The 14635-nt window shown below is 42.5% G+C and overlaps 1 protein-coding gene across 5 annotated transcripts in view; it reads right to left on the bottom strand.

The window, feature by feature from the left end:
- Positions 1-575: 575 nt before the first annotated feature.
- Positions 576-14635, bottom strand: part of LOC144682823 (four and a half LIM domains protein 2) — a 61875-nt gene continuing 47815 nt past the window's right edge. For all 5 annotated transcript variants that reach the window (XM_078545582.1, XM_078545583.1, XM_078545586.1 and 2 more), the window contains 2 exons: positions 10490-10676; positions 576-1683 (listed from right to left, as the gene is read on the bottom strand). In XM_078545582.1, coding sequence (XP_078401708.1) covers positions 1532-1683; positions 10490-10676 — 339 coding nt within the window. In that variant the 3' untranslated portion in view covers positions 576-1531. The remainder of the gene's footprint in view (positions 1684-10489; positions 10677-14635) is intronic.

Genomic DNA, 14635 nt, shown 5'->3' with positions numbered 1-14635 from the left:
ATTTGTCACTTGCTCGTCCTGCTTTCTACCCTTAATGTCACCATTAGCACATCCTTTAGCTAATATCACCACCGTCAATGCCCCTTTGTCCTTCAGTCTATGACATCTTTGGCAATCTCTTCTTTGCCTCCACCTATCACTGGCCCTCTATCCAGCTCTACCTGTCCCACCCCCCTCAACCAGCTTATATTTCACCTTAGACCTGCTGAGTTTTTCCAGCTATTTTTGTTTTTCCAGCATCCGCAGTATTTTGCTAGGCCCAGATTTCTTTCATTTTAATATGCACATGTACTATTGTATTATGAAAGTCAGTCTCCCTTTGCCTCCACATCACTTCTTACTCTTCAAGGGGCATTTGTTCAAGATTACCTTAATCAAAGAGAGGAAAAGCCTCATGGAACCTGACTAGAGATCTGAACAGGAGAAAGGTGAATCCAGGGAAGGGTAATAATTTATATAAAGTAGCTGCTGAACTGGGGGGAATTGGTTGTAACTAGCTCTTTCGAAAAATACTTTGAAAAGTACATTGAACCTAATAGACAGCACTACTCCAAAGAACTACATTAAACAATACATTGCATGAAAAAATCTTTATTTTAAAGCCATTTTTAAACAAATTTGGGGCATTTAAGAACAATGGGAGAGTCAGTTGTGACTTTGTTAAAAAAAAATCACATTCCATCCATTATGTACCACAGTATATTTGTTGTGTATGTTTTAATTGTTGTACAATAGGATCAATGGCATGATGAACCTCGTCAGGAGTCAAGCTTCAGATGCTGTGGTTATTGATACTTTCTTCACAAATTCAGGATATTGGAGAAATATACAGGAGCATATTTCTTCTTTGGCACACATTGTGTATCGAAATACTAATGGCTGAGAAAAATAGAGATGCATGGTGATACCTTCAACCAATATTCACTTCACACATATATTCATGCAGTATAATAAAAATGTTATTTTCAAATTTATTTTTACTAAATGTGAATGCATACAGCAGGCCAACGTTAGCTTAGTAATAAAGTCTGCAGATGGACCTTTGTCACTTCTGTCTGTTGCCAGGTGGTTCAATTGGTAAAGTCACTATTTAAGTTTAGGACAAATTTATTGTCCTAAACTTTCTAATTTACATCACATTACTTCGATAGTTTTTAAAAAAAACTCCCCAATGTTAAACTCTCCAACAATAAAGTTGAATCTTTACTGATATAATGTAGACTGCTATGTTTTGGTATTCTTATATCATTATGGTATAGGGATATTTAATTTTGCTTGCTCATGTTGGTGCATGCTTACTAGATTAAAATATTAAACTTTCACTTGGAAACATTCCAGTGCATTCATGCAAACCATCTGTGAGTTCATAAACAGTTTGTAAACTGTTTTTTTACCAAATTGTCAAGCAAAGTAAGAGAAAGTACAATTGTGGATCATTCATAAAAGAGTAGGTGATAGATAGCCAGATAGGTTTGCTTTAATGCAGCTGCAGTCAAAGTTGCCATAAAATCTTTTGCTGCCCAATTTGTTCTCACAGGTTCTTGCCACACTCAGGGCAAAGGATGTCATCTCGTTCTGTGAGGAAACCACGCCCCACTAGTGATATAGCACATTTTTTACAGTTGAAGCAGTCATTATGCCACTGGCGCTCCTCGAATGAGATGTACTTGGTTCCTCCAAGGCCTGGAAAAAATTAATTGCAAAAGGAAGGTAAATAGATAGATAAGGTTTAACCACATTACACGGAGGGTGATAATTATATGAAACAGATTGCCAAGGAAGCAGTGGAGGGAGATGGTACCAGGAAACTGCATAGGTATTTGACAAAACACAATTTCGGGTTGTTCTGCTTTCATGCCTTTAGTCCAAATTCCATGACTTGATCAGACTAAACCAAAAAAATGCAAAATCTCCTTATGCTGCTTAAATCGGAACTCAGTTTCAATCCAAACTTCATTCCATTACCAAGATCATCTATTTCCAATTCCACCATATCATCTGCCTCACCCCAATCATTGTTGAAACTCCCATCTGCATCTTTGTCACCTCCAAGCCTTTGTGCCCTCCGAGCCAAGCCTCAAAAACAAGCCTAACCTGCCTCAAACCTGCCCATATCAGGTTTTAAAGGAGGCAGGATGGGGATGGGGGACAGGGGTGCTGGAGGCAGAAAACCAACCTGTGCAGGGGAGGTGATTGCTCGTTTAAATATTTTGATGAGACTGCATACCTCCGATTTTGGCTCTGGCTCATCTTTAACACTGGCCAGCTGGGTTTCATGGGCCTTTGGAAGCCTGATAGCTCAACAAAGGGGAGCACAGCTACACAGAAGAATTCTACACCATTGTTTGATGGCCAGGATGCAAGTTCATCCCCCCGGCCCATCAGGCCAATCTGGTTCCCACTCCACGTTATCATACACACCTTCCCGAAAATCATTGACTCGTCCCAACCCCCAAAAAAATCACTGACCCCTCCACAATTACTGACACCCCCAACAATCACCAACTCCTCCTAGCTATCAACGATTTCATCCCAACCACAATCACTGACCCCTCCACAATCACCAACCGCACCCCCAAGATCACCGATATCAGATATCGCCGATCCCCACCCACAGTCATTGACCTCCACCTGTGATCACCAGCACCCACACTGTCAATGACCCTCCTCACAATCACTGACCCACACACGTGATCCCAACTCTCCTGAGAACAAACACCCCCACCTCACTAACCCGCTATGATCAGGGCTTTCCTCAACCCCCCAGATTCTGACCCAGGCACACGATCATTGAACGCCCCAGGCCGTCACCGGCCTCACCCCTGCACCCCCCCCGCATTGGAATTCCCACAATCACAGACCTCCTCCTCGGCCATCAGCCATCACTGTCAATCAGGCCGACTTCTGGGTGGGGAATTGGTTAAAATATAACCACATGTTATGGAGTTAAAAAGGTCATGCCATTTGGAGAAACCTGATCTTCCCAAAAAGAATTCCTCCTCCACATTTGGAAATCCTGCCCTAGTAAATTTCCGGGCCATTGCAGCGGTCGTTATATCATATTGCCTGGCTTTTGTCAAATTTAAAGAACTCTATTTTAAAATAAAGCAATACCATGGTACATTACTACTGAAAAAACCCTCATCACAGAATCACAGAGTTGTTACGGTATAGGGGGAGGCCATTCGGCCCATCGTGTCTGCACCGACTCTCTGAGCATTTTAACTTAGTGCCAATCTCCTGCCTTTTCCCCGTAACCCTGCACATTGTTTCTATTTAAATAATCATCCAATGCCCTCTTGAATGCCTCAGTTGAATCTGCCTCCACCATACTTCCAGGCAGTGCATTCCAAGCCCTAACTATTCACTGTGTGAAAAAAAATTTTCTCACCTCGCATTTGCTTCTTTTGCAAAACACTTTAAAACTGTGCCCTCTGGTTCTCAATTCATTTACGAGCAGGGCCAGTTTCTCCCTATCTACTCTGTCCAGACCTCTCATGATTTTGAAAACTTCTCTCAAGTCTCCTCTTAGCCTTCTCCTCTCCAAGGAAAACAGTCCCAACTTCTCCAATCTTTCCTCATAACTAAAGTGTCTCATCCCTGGAACCATTCTCGTAAACCTCTTCTGCACTTTCTCCAACACGTTCACATCCTTCCTACAGTGTGGCACCCAGAACTGTACACAATAATCCAGCTGAGGTCTAACCAATGTCTTATATAAGATCATCATAACCTCCCTGCTCTTGCACTCTATGCCCCTATTAATGAAGCCTAGAATACTGTATGCTTTAGAAACAGCTCTCGCTACCTGTCCTGCCACCTTTAATGACTTATGTACATACACACCCAAGTCTCTCTGCTCCTGCACACCCTTTAGAATAGTATCCTTCATTTTATACAGTCTCGCCATGTTCTTTGTACTAAGTGTATCACCTCACACTTCCCTGCATTGAACTTCATCTGTCACCTGTCTGCCCACTCCACCAATGTGTCAATGTCCTTTTGAAGTTCTACACTGTCCTCCTCATAGTTTACAATTCTCCCAAGTTTTGTGTCATCCGCAAACTTTGAAATTGTCTCCTGTACTCCAAGATCTAGACCATTTATATATGTCAGGAAAAGCAAGGTTCCTAATATCAACCCCATAGGGAACTCCACTACAAACCTTCTTCCAGCCCAAAAAATACCCATTAACCATTACTCTCTGTTTCCTATCCCCCAGCCAATTATGTATCCATGTTGCTACTGTCCCTTTTATTCCAAGACCCATAACTTTCCTCACAAGTCTGTTGTGTGGCACTGTATCGAATGCCTTTTGGAAGTCCATATACACCACATCAACGGCCTTGCCCTCATCAACCAACTCTGTTACCTCTTCAAAATCTCCAGCGAGTTAGTTAGACATGATTTTTCTTTAACAAACACATGCTGACTCTTCATTTTTCCATGTGACCATTAATTCTATCCTGAATAATTGTTTCTAGAAGTTTCCCCACCACCAAAGTTAAACTGATTGGTCTGTAATTGCAGGGCAGATCTTTACAACTTTTTTTGAACAAAGGCGTAATGTTTGCAATTCTCCAGTCCTCCAGCGAGGTGCCCTAATCTAGGGAACATTGAAAGATTATTGCCAGTGCCTCTGCAATTTCCACTCTCACTTCCTTCAATATTCTTGGATGTATCTCGTCCAGCCCTGGTGCCTTATCAACTTTAAGTACCGACAGCTTATCCAATATCTCCTCTTTATCAATTTTAAACCCTTCTAGTCCCTGAGTTTCCTCCTCTGTCACCATGGCCTGGGCAGCATTGCCTCATATATAAAGACAGATGCAAAGTATTCATTTAACACCTCAGCCACGCCACTTGCCAATCCCTTTTTGGTCCCTAATCGGCCCTACTCCTCCTTTTACCACCGTTTTACTATTGATGTGCTTATAGAATACTTTGGGATTTCCTTTTATGCTAGTTGCCAGTTGTTTTTCATAATCCTTCTTTGCTTCTCGTATTTGCTTTTTCACATCCCTTCCCAACCTTCTGTATTCAGCTTGGTTCTCAATTGTATTTGCTACCTGACACCTGTGAGAAGCACACTTTTTCTTCTTTAACTATTTCTATCTCCTTTGTCATCCAGGATACTCCAAATTTGTTTATCCTACCCTTCCCTTTTGAGGGAATATATGTTGACTGTGCCCAAATCATCTCCTCTTTGAAGGTAACCCAGCTATTGTTTTTCCTGCCAACCTTTGGATCCAGTCTATACGGCCCAGCTCCGTTCTTGCCCCATTGAAGTCCACTCTCTGCCAGTTGATTATTCTAACTCTGGATTGACCAATGTCATTTTCCATCATCATCCTAAACCTTATGATACAATGATCACTGTCCACTAAATGTTGGCCCACTGTCACTTGATCTACTTGGCCCACCTCATTCCCAAGAACCAGGTCCAGCAGTGCCTCCTTTCTTGTTGGACTGGACACATAGTGCTGTAGGAAATTCTCCTGAACACAATCTAGGAAGGCTTGTCCCTCACTGCCCCTTACACTACCACCACCCCAGTCTATATACGGGTAATTAAAGTCCCCCACTATAACTACTCTATGATGTTTACACCCTCTCAGTAATTTCCTTGCAGATTTGTCCCTCTATATCCTTCCCACTAGCTGGTGGTGTATATATTACATCGAGCAATGTAATTGCGCCCTTCTTATTCCTTAGCTCTAGCCAAATTGATTCTGTCCTTGAATCCTCTGACACATCCTCTTTCTCCAGTACTGCAATACTCTCCTTAACCAAAAACGCCACCCCTCCTCCCTTTTTCCCTTTCTGAACACCTTATAACCAGGAATATTTAACACCCAGATCTGTCCTTCCTTAAGCCAGGTCTCCGTTATCCCCAAAACATCATAATCCCATAAGGCAATCTGTGCCTGTAGCTCCCCAATTTTATTAACTATACTCCATGCATTCACATTCATGCAGTGTAACCCTGAATTAGACTTAATTACTTGCTCCCTTACTCTGACTCCATCTACTAATTTACTATTTTCTATTTTAGTACTAGCTACCTCTCCCAGCATTCCGTGCAGCCTGGTATTATTTTCTAATGTTGTCTCCTGGTTCCCACACTCCTGCTGAGTTAGTTTAAACCCTCCCCAATAGCACAAGCAAAACGACCCGCAAGGAACTCAGTCCCGGCTCTGTCCAGATGCAACCCGTCCAGCTTGTACAGGTGCCAACTCCTCCAGAGCCAGTCACAGTGTCTCTGGAATCTAAAGCCCTCCCTCCTGCACCATCTTTCCAGCCACGCATTCACCTGTCTTATCTTCCTATTTCTGTACTCACTTTCAAGTGGGCACTTGGAGTAATCCAAAGATTACTACTTTAGAGGTCCCACTTGCTAATTTTCTACCATCTCCCTAAATTCCAATTCAGGACAACATCCCCCTCCCTACTTATGTCATTAGTACCAATGTGGACCACGACCTCTGGCTGTTCGCCCTCCCCCACAGGAATGTCCTGCAGCCGTTCTGTGACATCCTTGACCCTAGCACCACGGAGGCAACAAACCACCCTGGAGCCAGGTTGATGGCTGCAGAAACACCTGTCTGCTCCCATAACCAAAGAATCCCCTATCAGTGCTGCCTTTCTGCTCTTCCTCCACACCTCCTGTACAGCTGGGCCACTAGTGGTGCCATGGGCTTGGCTCTTGCTCCAAGGATCCGCCGTTACCCAGGATGAAAAACTGATTTAGTGAGCGGGACCTCTGGGGACTCCTGCACTACTTGCCTGTTTCTCTTAGACTGCCAGACGGTCACTCATTCCCTATCTGACTGCTTCTTCCTAACTTGTGGTGTGACCACCTCTCTGAACGTTCTATCCACGTAGTTCTCTGCCTCATGGATGAACCTCAGTGACTCCAGCTGCTGGTTAAGCTCTGGAACGTGGAGCTCAAGCTTGTGCAGCCGATGACACTTCCTGCACATGGGCTCATTTGGGTCACGAGAAGTGTCCACGACTCTCGACATGCCACAGGACGGGCATTCCACTTGGCTGAGCTGTTCTGCCATGCCTTAACCTTAAACTTTTAAATCACTTTTTTACTTTAACTTTAGTTACTTTTACTTACTTTAACCTTATTCTTGTACTATTAACTATAAACTGGTGATTAGTAGAAAGTAGAAATTCTTCGCCCTTACTCACAATTCAGCTCCCCTGCCTGTACCTATAAATTCTTACTTTCTATGTGCTCACTTAGAAATTTACATTTCAGTACTTGAGCTGTTTTCAATCTCCCGACTGTCTCTCCACTCTCGCTGTTTTACCTCCCAAACTCCCGCAGCTTTACCTCCTGAACTCCCGCTGTTTTATCCCTTGAACTCTCGCTCAGGAGGGTTATTTTGGAAGTCAATGGGAATTTATTTTGTAATTCACTACATATATCAATTCAATTAGGATACCTGATCAGTGTTAAATGTAGATGCAAATTTACCATACATTATCTACCATAAGTGAGAGGGCCCATGTTGCATTATTGAAACTGTCAAATAATCAGGTGTTCAGCTTTTAGTCTAAACAACTAGTGCAATAGGAAATAATATTAAACAAAGCATTTTGTAGTTTTAGTCACCAAGGAGATGAAAGAGTCAAGTGACTCTTAGCTGTACAATGAAGTTCCATTGTAATTTTTATATGCAAAATAAATAGATTACAAACTAGAATTTATTTCACAATTCTTGTCAGATAAAGGACTTTTTTGTAGATTCTCACTGGAACTTATTTCTGACACCTCCAGCGTGATGTCACCATCAAACACATTTTCCCCTCCCATCCCCTTTCAGCATTCTGAAGGGACCATTCCCTCCACGAAACCCTGATCCACTCCTCAGTAACCCCCATCACTCTCCTCCCCTCCTAAGGCACCTTTCCATGCAAGCACAGGAAATGCAACAACTGCCTTTTTATCTCCTCCATTCTCATCGCCCAAGTTCATAAACACTCCATCCAGGTGTAACAGAGATTTACTTGTCCTTGTAACTTATTATGCTGTATTCTCTTCTCATATTGTGGTCTCCTCTACATTAAGGAGACCAAACGCAGACTGGATGACTACTTTGCAGAACACCACTGTTCAGTCCGCAAACATGACCCTCATCTTCCAGTTGCCTGTCATTTTATTTCTCCACCTTACTCCCACTCTGACCAGTCTGTCTTTGGCCTCCTGCAATGTTCCAATGAGACTCAAGGCAAGCTCAAGGAACAGCACCTCACCTTTCAACTGGGCACTTTACAACCTTTTGGACTCAACACCGAGTGCATCAAGTTTAGATAGCAAACTCTGCCCCACTTTGATTCCTTTTTCTTTGCTGGTTGGGTTTTTTTCTCTCTTATTTCTCTCTTTTAACTTTTACTCTGCTTTCAGGCAGCAGCTCTTCATGACCCTGCTATTCACACCTCCTCCAGACACATCTTTTATTTCTTAACTTGTCCAATTGCCGATCCCTTTGGCTTTGCCATTTAATCTCTCCTGTCTGCTGTCCTATCACAGAGCTTCCCTTTTCTTTTTTTTCACACCATCCCTCTTTCATTTGCTCAATACCTATTACATTTTAAAATTCCTACAGTTCTGAAGAAAGGTCACAACTGTGATTTGGTTTGGACGCTGTGGTCCCCGTCCCGCTCTGACTAAAATGTTGGTGTTTGGGGGGGGTGGGGGAGAGAATGCCCCAGCTCCCGATGGCTGCCCCACTGTTATTGTGTTAAGTGGCTGGAGGTGGTACACCCACTATCTGGGAAGGAAGCACCACCTCAGAGAGCTGCTAGCCTATCAGGTGGCTGACAGCTCCCCAGTCCCAGTAGCACCACTGGGAAAGGTGGCCACTGCTGGAGCTACAGCCAGTCCCGATGAAGAGGAGCCTGGACTCAGTGGTAAGTCCAGGGTCTTGCTGAAGTCAGGCTAGCAGGCCCCGATGAGGGGAGTTGGGGATAGGTTTGACAGGCTGGGGGAGAGCAGGGTAAAGGGAGGGATGACTTTGAGGTAGTGGTCTCCAATGGGCCCAGTGGGACTGCAAAGGAGGCTGCCCTCACCTTGCCTGACACCAGCCCAAGCAGCTAAAGCTGCCTGGCATCAGACATGGCGTGGCCCTCCCCGGCCAACAGTAAAATACCTGCAGCAGCAGGATGAGACCCTTAGGTGATCATTAATTGTGTGCCAAAGAATCTCAATTGACCCAAGGGCAGGCGGGTCACCCAACAGGTTCTCCATCCCATGTATATTTGTGGAGGGGGCAAGATTGGGCAGCTAGCTGGCGGGCATGGCACCCGCTGGATTTTATGTGCCCTCCCCCACCTTCCATCACGCTGACGGGAAATTGTAAAATCCAGCCCATTATCTCTGTTTCTCTCTTCAAAGTTGCCGCCAGACCTGCTGAGTATTTCTAGCATATTTTTGGTTTTATTTCAGATTTTCAGCATCCATGGTATTTTCTTTTTGTATAAGTAATCAGATGTGATGCTTTCACAATCAAACCACCTGATGGTTCTCATTGTCAAAGTTTACATTAATTCTGGAACTTTTTTAGGATACAAGAAATAGGAGCAGAAGAAGGCCATGTGACCCCTCCAGTCTGCTCCGCCATTCAATATGATTATGGCTCTTCTGCCTTAACTCCACTTTCCTACCCACTCCCCATATCCCTTGAATCCATAAGAGACCAAAAATCTGTCTATCTCAGCCTTATAAATATATATTCAAAAATGGAGCATCCACAAACAGCCTTCTGGGTAGAGAATTTCAAAGATTCACAACCCTTTGAGTGAAGAAATCTCTTCTCATCTCAGTCCTAAATAATCGGTCCCTTAGCTTCGAGGAGATAAACTTTATACACCGGCAAGAAACGGCACAACTTAAAAAAGAGAAAATTAAACACAAATAAGGGGAAAGTGCAGCTTGCAGACGAAACAATGAGGGTAATTTACACCTTCCTCACCTGAGCAGTAACCTGGCAGAACATATTGTCACTGCATTGTGGAACCAGGCTGACATTTATCCCTCCCTGCCTCTCTACTTCTCTTTCCCCCTTTGAGACGCTCCTTAAAATCTACCTCTTTGACCAAGCTTCAGTCATCTGATTTATATCACTTTGTGTAGCTCAGTGTCATATTTTGTTTGATAATAGTCCTGTGAAGCACCTTGGGACAATTGATTATATGAAAGGTGCTATATAAATATAAGTTGTTGCTATTGCTTTTAATTGAATGAAAACTGGGTGAGTTCTACAAGAAGTAACTGCTTAACTCAGCTGAATTACTACCCAGGTGGCGAAGGTGAAAATTATTCCCCATACATTACAGGAATCAGATTAAATCTAAATATTTTTTCTGTACCAGATGTCAAGTGAACATGTCTTACTGGGCAAGCAGTGCAAAGGTTCATTTGAACTCTTAGTGATAATTTCCTCCTTCTACGATCACATTATAATGAAGAACTTACCTGTGATTGGATTGGCACAACCAGCACATTTTTTGGCATAGAGATTGCTGAAGCAATCTAGGCAATAAGCAAATTCATCCCGTGAGGTGAAACGTTGTCCAGCCAGTGGCATTTTACATCCTGTGCAGAGAAAGCACTCTTTGTGCCAGGGTTGATCATGGTAAGTAACACCTCCAGTCGTAATAGCCTGGGTGGCAAGATGAAATATTGGCAACTATAAGTTACTTCATCTTCAACAGGTAATGATTGATAACACTGTACCAGATCTTTAGTTAAAATATTGAGCGTACAATGGGGAGGGGACAAACTATATTCATTTTATTGTATAGGTGAAAATTTGTCCACGTAACAGAAGAAAATTGAAATTAATTTTAAAAGTTACTGTTGTTTATGGGAACAGATGTCAGACTTTTACAATGTCATAGCCATGTTGGTAAAATGATTCAGTGCGCTATTTCACTGCAGTTAATTAATAAATTTGTGATACACTAGCTTTAAATATTTGCAAATTTTCCCACAGCATTGCATCAGCTGTTCAAGTTTCCATTGAAGAAAAAGAGTAGGCCATTCAACTCTACTGCACCATTATTGGAAATGGCAGCTCCTTTGTTTAAATCTCAATTATAAACTCTTCCTCCATGTCCCTTAATACCTGTACTTACTTTGGAAGTACCTGTCTCTCTTTTCATCATCACCATCAACATCTATGATCTTCAGAGACAGTGAGGGTAATTTTCACTTTGGGTGAGAGCAGTAAACACCCATCTGCAGATTGATTGTGGAAAGGAAATTCAGGCAGAGTATATAACAGGTGACCAAACTGAAACTGCAAAGGTTTCAACCCACCAAAAGTTGAAAATCAGCCCTGGTCAATGTTACAAATATAGGAGAAAAAGAAATCTGGATTTACTTCACAAACTAATTTCAAAATTCTAAGATTGCATCCATTTGTTCTGGATGCAGCAGCTAGAATAAATCATTCCCTATCACTTATTATCTATAAGGATTTGCTGATTGTCAGTATGTCAGACTGCGATGACTTCACCGAGCTGTCTTCTTCCTTCAGGCTGCTTATCACAGAGCTCTCTGCACGTACCTTTTGGAAGAAGAAACGCGAGCACATCTCATCCTACTCCATAGAGCAGGCTCTGGACTGGAAGATGTCTTTGGAGGCCTCCGAGGCAAAGTGCGAGGCTTGCTGGCTCCTCACCTCTTGGAGATCCTCCTTGACATCAGCCCCATCAACTGCAGGAATAATAAGGCATGCCCCGTATCTCGCTCAGTGAGGTGTTCTGTAGGTGGGGGATACCACTTCCAGTGACCGACGACCAAGATTCACACTTTTCAGGGGAAGTTTTTAAAGCTGTACAGGAATTGCAACAACTTCAGCATAAATTGCACATAACCCACTAGCCACAATCCTTAGGGTCACAGAGAGAGGAAATAGAACTATAAAAACTATGCTGAATAAGATATGTACAGAATACCCCACTAAACGGGCAGATATGCTTCCATTATGTCTAATGGCAATAAGATCTCCCCCACATAAGACCACAGGTGTAAATCTATATAAGGCCATGGCTGGATGGCAAATGAAAATCCCAGGCCGCTTGACTTAGGGAGGGAACACTCCGTCAACATCACAGCCATGCAGTCAGAAATGGATACAAAATTCGACTGAGCACACAACTGGAGTAAACAAACTGGTGGTGAGAAACACAGGCAAATCACAGAACCAAATTAAGAAATATTTTGACAGGAAAGTAAACCCATTTCAATATAATGTAGGATATCACATGATGTTGCGAAACTACACTCCCAGGAAACGGTCTTGATGTGAAATGTACAGGACTGTACACAATCATGGACAAATTTAATCCTGCCTATTAAATGTTGCATTTGGGCCTAAGCAGGAACCAAAGTTGAAATGGTTCCACATTAACCATTTAAAAACTGTGAAGAATGAATGCTAGGCTTGGTTTTCTTTTGTTATAAAGGTAAGCAAGATGAAGTGCCTTCCAGCATTCTAACTCATTCTTGTAATCACGACCGACAGTCTGGGACAGTTGCAATGACTATATATCCAGGTCAAGAGCCAGCAGGAAAAAACTGGGATGATAAAGAAGACAGTGATGTCTTTGCCTCTAATGAGATACCAATAGCATCACCAGCGACGAAAGGGGTAGAAAAGCCATGGAATTTTACAGGACAAATCAGAGGCTTCGTATGTACTCAGGAGGTGGGAAAGCCTCTGGGAATCATGCGCCTTTGATTGCACACTGAAAGTTATGAGTATGCATTAAGTGCAAGTTTAAATGGAAGACAGATAAGAATTATACCAAAATGAGAAGCAGTGAGGTATTTTTCTTTAGACAAAGAAATGGGAATAGATGAATGGGAATCAGTAGGAAACTTATGGGACCCTAAAACCATTCCAACCCGAATTGCAATTTCGGCCCCTAATCGTTACAAATTATGTGGGCCTCGTTGATGGTCCAAATTAGATTCTGGGAACTATATGTGTTTGCTCAGCGATAGTTTTAGAGAATAGGTATCCACTCTTCAGCTACCCAAGGGATGGAAATCCATATGGTATTGGAGATCAGGTTAAGGATGTAATGGGGTGTAAGAGTTTTAAACACTGTGAGGGGAGAGATGGATCCATAGCAGCTGGAGGAGCCTTTCAGGCTAACGAAACAAGAGAACCGAAGCCATCCTATATTAAATCAGAAGTGAAAATCTTTGCATAGGCCCTACCTGCCTGTCACCTCTCTATGGGTCACACAGGTAGTAAAGTTAGTATCAGAAAGGAAACAATCAGCAGGGAAGGAGCAGAGCATTATTAGTAATGAGTATATCCAGTGTCCTGAACGTCAACCTGGTCCCCAAAACGAGTTTGTTGTTATTCCCATGCATAAGGTATATAATAATGTACAGGATGAAGTTCTATCTGTCACTGTCAATTTGACAGCCCAAGGCCTACCAAACTGGTGTCCCCAGGAAACTATGGAACTGGTGAATAAAATGCTAGAGGTGTTATATTGTGGGACTTTTGGAAACAAGCAGGAATGATGGAAGAGGAGGATAAGGTAAAAGAGATATATGGTGTGTATCAATGGAACAGGCAGAGTAACGTGAGTGAGTTAAATCTCACCAGAATGATGGAATGAGCAGAGCGCAGAGAGGTCTTGTAAATTATGTTGCCACAACTTTTAACACCGGAACAGCTGGGATATAGCATCATTACACTATTCAGTTAAGCAAGTGAGGAATAAGTTAAGGAAGATATTGACAAAAATGAATAAGGTAGAGAGCAGAGAGTTGACTGAAGATGGAACCATGACAATATACTTAACAGATATCTTAGAAACTTTAGAGTCCCATGCACATACAATTACCAAATTAATAAGGGAAGATGGAAATGCAAATGATAAAGTGATGTATGCATAATGTATGGGTCATGGTTGATAGAACATACATTTCTAACCTATATGTTCTAACCTATGTAAAGTATTGAGTGGCTAACTGCCATCCTGGATCTCAGACAATAATTTGAGGGCATTATCAAAATTTAATCTCAGGAACACTATATGTTAAGTAAATGGGCTAGCTCACATCTATCCAGTACAACAAAGATGTCATCAGTATTCTAGCAAGACCAGATTATTAGGTCTGGTGCTGCATTACCCCATTCTAAGTCACTTAACTGGGCAAAACCCCATCTTTAGAGTGGAGAGTACTGGTGTAGTAAAGGATGAGCATGTTGTCTGGTACCAAGACCACCCTGAATATTTAGCATGGATAAAGGATAGCACTTGGGTGTCCTCAGATCTGAAAAGATGTGAGGAAAGTAGAGATGTTATTATCTGTCCATATAAATGTCACGAAGTGAATGGCCCCAGCTTGTGGATTGACTTGGGGTCAGAAGTACCCAACTGCACCTTGAAAGTGACAAGAGGAAAGGAATTTTCAGCTAGAGTGGCATACCAAGGCAACAGAGAATATTGTGTTACCACCGTAGAGAAAAGTATATATATGGAGGACAGACATGTGATTGCAGGACTCAGACCTTCTGCTTAAGACCTGAATAATATGTTGTGGTTGGAGGGAGACTCCTCCAATCCTTACATCGTCATGATGATCTGA

This window comes from Cetorhinus maximus, chromosome 7, assembly GCF_964194155.1.
Source record: "Cetorhinus maximus chromosome 7, sCetMax3.hap1.1, whole genome shotgun sequence".
Classification (NCBI taxonomy): domain Eukaryota; kingdom Metazoa; phylum Chordata; class Chondrichthyes; order Lamniformes; family Cetorhinidae; genus Cetorhinus; species Cetorhinus maximus.
This window is presented reverse-complemented; position numbering and strand designations above follow the sequence as displayed.